General features: G+C 43.8%; 1 protein-coding gene across 1 annotated transcript; it reads left to right on the top strand.

Moving 5' to 3' along the window:
* Nucleotides 1-6: 6 nt before the first annotated feature.
* Nucleotides 7-4,245, top strand: LOC125528868. The gene is made up of 5 exons (XM_048693291.1): nt 7-49; nt 1,242-1,454; nt 1,769-1,917; nt 1,989-2,057; nt 2,603-4,245. The coding sequence occupies exons 2-5, from the start codon at nt 1,329-1,331 to the stop codon at nt 3,849-3,851; spliced, it is 1,593 nt and encodes a 530-aa protein (XP_048549248.1). The 5' UTR covers nt 7-49; nt 1,242-1,328; the 3' UTR covers nt 3,852-4,245.
* The last annotated feature ends 3,457 nt before the right edge of the window (nt 4,246-7,702 follow it).

Here is a 7,702-nt window from a genome sequence, read left to right as displayed (position 1 = left end):
GGCGCCGCCGGCGCTGGATTCCCCGTACGTGAGGGCGAAGCAGGCGCAGGTAACACGATCGACCACCACCGCCACCATCAGGCGCGATCCCTTCCTGTTCAGGGTAGCGCCGTGCTATCTCGTGGTTCGGACCATTCTCCGTCGGGGAGGGATTCGGGGTGGCTAATTATATGGTAGATCAACTTGATGTGCTATGCTTCGTGTTCCTGATCGTTCGTAGAAACTCGTGGGCTACACTTCTTCTCGGGATGATTGTGGAGCTGAAATTTAGGAGATATTCGATTTTGTCTGAGGGAACTTGATTTGCTCCTAACGTGTTCCGTCAGGGTGGTGTGCCACGGGTGAAAATTAGTGCCAGCTTCCTTGACTTGCGCAGTTGCATGTAGAGCTCAAATGCCACTAGGCTGCCTCAATTGTTAGGACTACAACGTTTCTCTTGTGAAAATCCATTGGCGTCCATTTTCCCGGGGGCATATCAATACTTCATTAAATATGCATCGTGGAACTGATCTCTGTGAGTCGGTGCATTAAATTTTATCTTCAGTGAACATAGAATTGTTCTATTAGTTGCATTGTAATGGTATTCTGCAATGACTGTCTCTTGCTGAATCTCGGAACATGCTTGCTAAATTGGCCTGATCCTAGTGGCCTTGAAGCGTTGCATTTTTTCAGTGAAGAATCATTATATGCTTGTTTCGGAGCATCTTCCATTGTATCAGGATATTTGTTAACAGTTAACTGCACAAGAATAGAGAAGGATGAATGTACACACTCACTGGCATAACTAATAATTTTGGTAAAGATGACATTAGCTTAAAGTGACACGGAAGTGGTGCCCTCCTACCTTTTTAAGCCGATTTTAAGTTTTTTTAGCGGATATGAGTAGGTCACTAGGTGTCCTATTATCAGAATTATGTTCTATCAAAAGCTTATATCGAAACAGTTTTGGCAAGATTTGATGGTGTACAGCGTCCGTATGTTTGTCTCCACATATGCTCATTCTCCCTGAAGTTTTGTTTTTCTAAATATGCTGACATACCCCCTCGGTTCCAAAATAAGTGTCGTGGTTTTAGTTCAAACTTCTGTACATTACCTGTGCTTCCACAGTGTTAGTTTTTCTGTAGAACCTGCAGGCTTTTGAATCAAGATGCATTTACAATCTTGACAATAGAAGCTTTCGTAAGAGAAGCTTGTGTTTCTTTTTGTTTCCTCACCTTGCTTCTATTATCCATTTATTACAGTTAGTTGAAAAAGATCCAAACAAGGCAGTTTCATTGTTCTGGGCAGCTATTAATAGTGGTGCACGAACTGAGAGTGCACTGAAGGATATGGCTACTGTACTGAAACAAGCAAATAGGGCTGAAGAAGCCATTGAAGCGATAAGATCCTTCCGCGACCGTTGTCCCAATGAAGCCCAGGAGTCTCTTGACAATATTCTTCTTGACTTGTACAAGGTACCTCAGTCCTGTAAATTTACGTATGTAAGCTAAAATTTTCTTCGAAGCCCATTTCTGAGGTTTGGTTATACTAGTAAATCCTGAACACGTTCAATACTTCATCCGTCCGGAATTACTTGACGCTCAAACGGATGTATCTAGACGTATTTTAGTGCTAGATACATCAGTTTGAGCGTCAAGTAATTCTGGACGGAGGGAATATATTGCAAGAAGCCATGCAAAAAAGTCATCAGCTAATAATATACCTACACCGCATTGTAGATAAATATCTAGCCAAGTATTGATACAAATCATTTTTTATGTTCAACCAGAAATGCGGTAGGACAAAAGAGCAGATTGAAATGCTGACAGTGAAGCTGAGAATGATTGATGAGGATCTAGCTTCTGGCCGGTGGAAAACTAAGCTTTCTAAATCTCATGGAAGAGTATTCTATCTCTCTCTCAGGGATGAAAAGGCAAGGTATTGAAAATCATTCATACATCTTCATTTGTCCTTTGAACGCCATTCTAAGGCTCTGCTTTTTCATGAAGGTTGCTGGGTAACCTTGCCTGGGCCTATATGCAGTCTGAAAACTATGAGGAAGCTGAAATGCTCTACAGGTATATCTATGTTGGGGATGTACTTATTAAGCTGATATGGATTTTGTTAGACATGATGTGTATTCTCTTGAACTTCTCAATCATTTGTTTGGTGTTATTTGTAAAAATGAGTAAAAATTATGGCACCATTATACTCTTTCCATCAAAATATATAAGCCCCCCCACGAATTTTATACCTAACTTTGACCATGAATTTGACTAACAAAATATGAGTTGTATGCCACAAGAAGTATACCACTGGATCCATATCCGGAAGAGCTTTCCAACGGTATAGCTTTTACGGCATATAACTCATATTTTGTTAGTCAAATTTATTATCAAGGTTAGGCTCAAAATTTGAGTGGGCCTTACGTATTAGGATGGAGGGAGTAGTTTCTCATTCCACATCAAGGATGGAGAAATGACTGTTCCCAGCACTGGTAATGCTTGATTGTAGTAGTAGAAGGGGACTCTGTTTTTCTGTAACAACCCCATGCATCATTTCCAGTAAAGCTGATTCAACTATATCCAGCTGCTACTGACTTGGCATTTTTCACTTGACCCAGGCAAGCTCTTGCTATAGAAACTGATTATAACAAAGAGTGCAATCTAGCCATCTGCATGATGAAGATGGGAAAGGTAGCTGAAGCTAAATACCTTCTCCAAGCTATACCTTACAACTGCAATGATGAAAACCACGTGAGATCTTTTGCCCGGGCTACCGAAGTGCTTAGGGAACTCGAGTCACAGGCACTCCCTTCTCCCATAACTCAGATGAAGTCTAAAGATTCACGGATTTTGCTTGCTACTGATGTGGGCAACCTTGAATATCTACATCCACAAATATTCTCTGCTTCAACTCAATTGACTTATGAAGAAACCCAGGCTTCAGTTTCAGCGGATACAGAGAAGCATGAAGATTGCAACTCACACGCGCTTCCATCTCCGATAACTCAGATGAAGCGTAAAGAGCCACAGCTTATGGTTGCTACTGACGGAGAGAAGACTGGACAAAGTCTGGAGGAGTACCATCATCTTTCTAGACTGTTCAATGATGCTGCCACGCCACAGTCTCTACTTGAGAAACTACGAAAGCGGCTGGTCAAAAAGGGTAGACCCAATATCAGCGCACAGAATCAAGGTCAGACTCCTAGCCCAGCTGAATGCTTGCCAAACTCTGATGGCGACATAGGTGCTAGTGAGAATCCTATGCAGAAGGGGAAGGGTTTGGTTGGTGGCGGTAGAAAAACTTGGGCCGACATGGTGGAGGAGGATGAACAGAAGCAGCTGGCCGATGGCAAGAACACCACCGCCCCGCAAAGTGAAAGCAGCAAGCATGTGAGTGAGCAGAGGAACAAAACACCATCCTCATCATCTCAAGGAAGCAGCAGCCTCAGAACCCCGGCTGCAGGTGTTCGGCCACAAAGCTCTTCAGCAGGTTCATGGAGAAGCAATGACTCGGCCAGAACCTCGACAGACGAGAACATGAACCGGAGTTTCGTCAGGACAGCTCCAGCATGGAAGCAGCGGAAGGTTCAAGATCGCGGCGACCGAGTCTGCCAAAGGCTTAACACGACCCATCTCAGTGAGAAAGCTCGAGGCACCGAGCAAACACCAAGCTCAGTGAGAAGCAGTGCAGCTCAGCGTTCGCTGTTCCATGGGCAGGTACCATCTGGTTTTGACGGACGCTCTCAGGGTGCCAGTCACACTAACCGTTGCCCTGAGAGCCTGGTGAGCACAGGACCGTGGAGGCCACCGGACCGCCGGCGGGCCTTCCAGGAAATCACAAACGAGATGAAGCAAAATGTTGCATAGCAGGATCTTTATTCTTCACCCACTGTTGATGGAAGTTGTCACTGGTGATAAGTTGGTGTTTCCCATGAGAGATGAGAAGAGGCATTAGTTAGCATTGGAGTGTCAACGGCGCTCAAAGAGAATTAACTACAACAGTCAGGCAGAGCCAAGCAACTCGCTGAAAAACTGTCGATGACAGTCTGTCCATATTCCTAGCAAGTCCATGAATCAAACTCTCCTGAGATCCAAGTAGATGTCTTTTTAGCTGTATATATTTTTCATTCGTGACCTCACAAGGCACAAGTAACCTGTAAAACAGGGTTACTGCATGGTTCATTTGCTGCACATGTGGTTTCTTTCTGCTGCATGGCTAGACATTTCCTGCAAGATCTGAGCTGTTTGCAATGGTGGCAAATGCATGCAGTTCACTGACTGAGTCAGAATCGACGTTTGCTGTAGCAGCACACGCTGGTATTATTATAAAAAATATAAGATGCATAGTTGTATGATTTTATATATACATAATCCAATGGACGCATTCACAAGTTTCGAAGGGCGAGGTCGACAGTAACATAGATTATGGTACTATTATTTTTCCTTCAACTAAAATAGTTTGCATGAATGTTGTAGAACATTGTTGGTCACATACTCATTTCATTATTGTTTATCTTGGGAATCTTTTCATGATTTTAGGGATTTACAACAATTTCTATGTTAGCAGCCCCAGCTTTCCGAACGTTGATAGTAAGAAAATTAGCGACGTTTGCCTCTTCCCCGCGTGCTGGTAGTTCGTATTTAGAGTGTTTCAACCTATTAGTGTTTCTTATTTTGTGAGTATGTTAACAAACTTGTTAAGTAGAAAAGTTTGTATGCATGTTGAGCGAGCGACCAAATATCGCGCTGGTTTTCTGCTGGCCAATTCGCCCTGGTTTTTGACGCCGACGCCGCCCCAGCTTTCCGAACGTTGATAGTAAGAAAATTAGCGACGTTTGCCTCTTCCCCGCGTGCTGGTAGTTCGTATTTAGAGTGTTTCAACCTATTAGTGTTTCTTATTTTGTGAGTATGTTAACAAACTTGTTAAGTAGAAAAGTTTGTATGCATGTTGAGCGAGCGACCAAATATCGCGCTGGTTTTCTGCTGGCCAATTCGCCCTGGTTTTTGACGCCGACGCCGCCCCAGCTTTCCGAACGTTGATAGTAAGAAAATTAGCGACGTTTGCCTCTTCCCCGCGTGCTGGTAGTTCGTATTTAGAGTGTTTCAACCTATTAGTGTTTCTTATTTTGTGAGTATGTTAACAAACTTGTTAAGTAGAAAAGTTTGTATGCATGTTGAGCGAGCGACCAAATATCGCGCTGGTTTTCTGCTGGCCAATTCGCCCTGGTTTTTGACGCCGACGCCGCCCCAGCTTTCCGAACGTTGATAGTAAGAAAATTAGCGACGTTTGCCTCTTCCCCGCGTGCTGGTAGTTCGTATTTAGAGTGTTTCAACCTATTAGTGTTTCTTATTTTGTGAGTATGTTAACAAACTTGTTAAGTAGAAAAGTTTGTATGCATGTTGAGCGAGCGACCAAATATCGCGCTGGTTTTCTGCTGGCCAATTCGCCCTGGTTTTTGACGCCGACGCCGCCCCAGCTTTCCGAACGTTGATAGTAAGAAAATTAGCGACGTTTGCCTCTTCCCCGCGTGCTGGTAGTTCGTATTTAGAGTGTTTCAACCTATTAGTGTTTCTTATTTTGTGAGTATGTTAACAAACTTGTTAAGTAGAAAAGTTTGTATGCATGTTGAGCGAGCGACCAAATATCGCGCTGGTTTTCTGCTGGCCAATTCGCCCTGGTTTTTGACGCCGACGCCGCCCCAGCTTTCCGAACGTTGATAGTAAGAAAATTAGCGACGTTTGCCTCTTCCCCGCGTGCTGGTAGTTCGTATTTAGAGTGTTTCAACCTATTAGTGTTTCTTATTTTGTGAGTATGTTAACAAACTTGTTAAGTAGAAAAGTTTGTATGCATGTTGAGCGAGCGACCAAATATCGCGCTGGTTTTCTGCTGGCCAATTCGCCCTGGTTTTTGACGCCGACGCCGCCCCAGCTTTCCGAACGTTGATAGTAAGAAAATTAGCGACGTTTGCCTCTTCCCCGCGTGCTGGTAGTTCGTATTTAGAGTGTTTCAACCTATTAGTGTTTCTTATTTTGTGAGTATGTTAACAAACTTGTTAAGTAGAAAAGTTTGTATGCATGTTGAGCGAGCGACCAAATATCGCGCTGGTTTTCTGCTGGCCAATTCGCCCTGGTTTTTGACGCCGACGCCGCCCCAGCTTTCCGAACGTTGATAGTAAGAAAATTAGCGACGTTTGCCTCTTCCCCGCGTGCTGGTAGTTCGTATTTAGAGTGTTTCAACCTATTAGTGTTTCTTATTTTGTGAGTATGTTAACAAACTTGTTAAGTAGAAAAGTTTGTATGCATGTTGAGCGAGCGACCAAATATCGCGCTGGTTTTCTGCTGGCCAATTCGCCCTGGTTTTTGACGCCGACGCCGCCCCAGCTTTCCGAACGTTGATAGTAAGAAAATTAGCGACGTTTGCCTCTTCCCCGCGTGCTGGTAGTTCGTATTTAGAGTGTTTCAACCTATTAGTGTTTCTTATTTTGTGAGTATGTTAACAAACTTGTTAAGTAGAAAAGTTTGTATGCATGTTGAGCGAGCGACCAAATATCGCGCTGGTTTTCTGCTGGCCAATTCGCCCTGGTTTTTGACGCCGACGCCGCCCCAGCTTTCCGAACGTTGATAGTAAGAAAATTAGCGACGTTTGCCTCTTCCCCGCGTGCTGGTAGTTCGTATTTAGAGTGTTTCAACCTATTAGTGTTTCTTATTTTGTGAGTATGTTAACAAACTTGTTAAGTAGAAAAGTTTGTATGCATGTTGAGCGAGCGACCAAATATCGCGCTGGTTTTCTGCTGGCCAATTCGCCCTGGTTTTTGACGCCGACGCCGCCCCAGCTTTCCGAACGTTGATAGTAAGAAAATTAGCGACGTTTGCCTCTTCCCCGCGTGCTGGTAGTTCGTATTTAGAGTGTTTCAACCTATTAGTGTTTCTTATTTTGTGAGTATGTTAACAAACTTGTTAAGTAGAAAAGTTTGTATGCATGTTGAGCGAGCGACCAAATATCGCGCTGGTTTTCTGCTGGCCAATTCGCCCTGGTTTTTGACGCCGACGCCGCCCCAGCTTTCCGAACGTTGATAGTAAGAAAATTAGCGACGTTTGCCTCTTCCCCGCGTGCTGGTAGTTCGTATTTAGAGTGTTTCAACCTATTAGTGTTTCTTATTTTGTGAGTATGTTAACAAACTTGTTAAGTAGAAAAGTTTGTATGCATGTTGAGCGAGCGACCAAATATCGCGCTGGTTTTCTGCTGGCCAATTCGCCCTGGTTTTTGACGCCGACGCCGCCCCAGCTTTCCGAACGTTGATAGTAAGAAAATTAGCGACGTTTGCCTCTTCCCCGCGTGCTGGTAGTTCGTATTTAGAGTGTTTCAACCTATTAGTGTTTCTTATTTTGTGAGTATGTTAACAAACTTGTTAAGTAGAAAAGTTTGTATGCATGTTGAGCGAGCGACCAAATATCGCGCTGGTTTTCTGCTGGCCAATTCGCCCTGGTTTTTGACGCCGACGCCGCCCCAGCTTTCCGAACGTTGATAGTAAGAAAATTAGCGACGTTTGCCTCTTCCCCGCGTGCTGGTAGTTCGTATTTAGAGTGTTTCAACCTATTAGTGTTTCTTATTTTGTGAGTATGTTAACAAACTTGTTAAGTAGAAAAGTTTGTATGCATGTTGAGCGAGCGACCAAATATCGCGCTGGTTTTCTGCTGGCCAATTCGCCCTGGTTTTT

The sequence above is a fragment of the Triticum urartu genome, unplaced genomic scaffold (genome assembly GCF_003073215.2).
Source record: "Triticum urartu cultivar G1812 unplaced genomic scaffold, Tu2.1 TuUngrouped_contig_5171, whole genome shotgun sequence".
Lineage (NCBI taxonomy): Eukaryota > Viridiplantae > Streptophyta > Magnoliopsida > Poales > Poaceae > Triticum > Triticum urartu.
The sequence above is the reverse complement of the archived record's forward strand: the minus strand, read 5'-3'. Positions and strand labels throughout refer to the sequence as shown.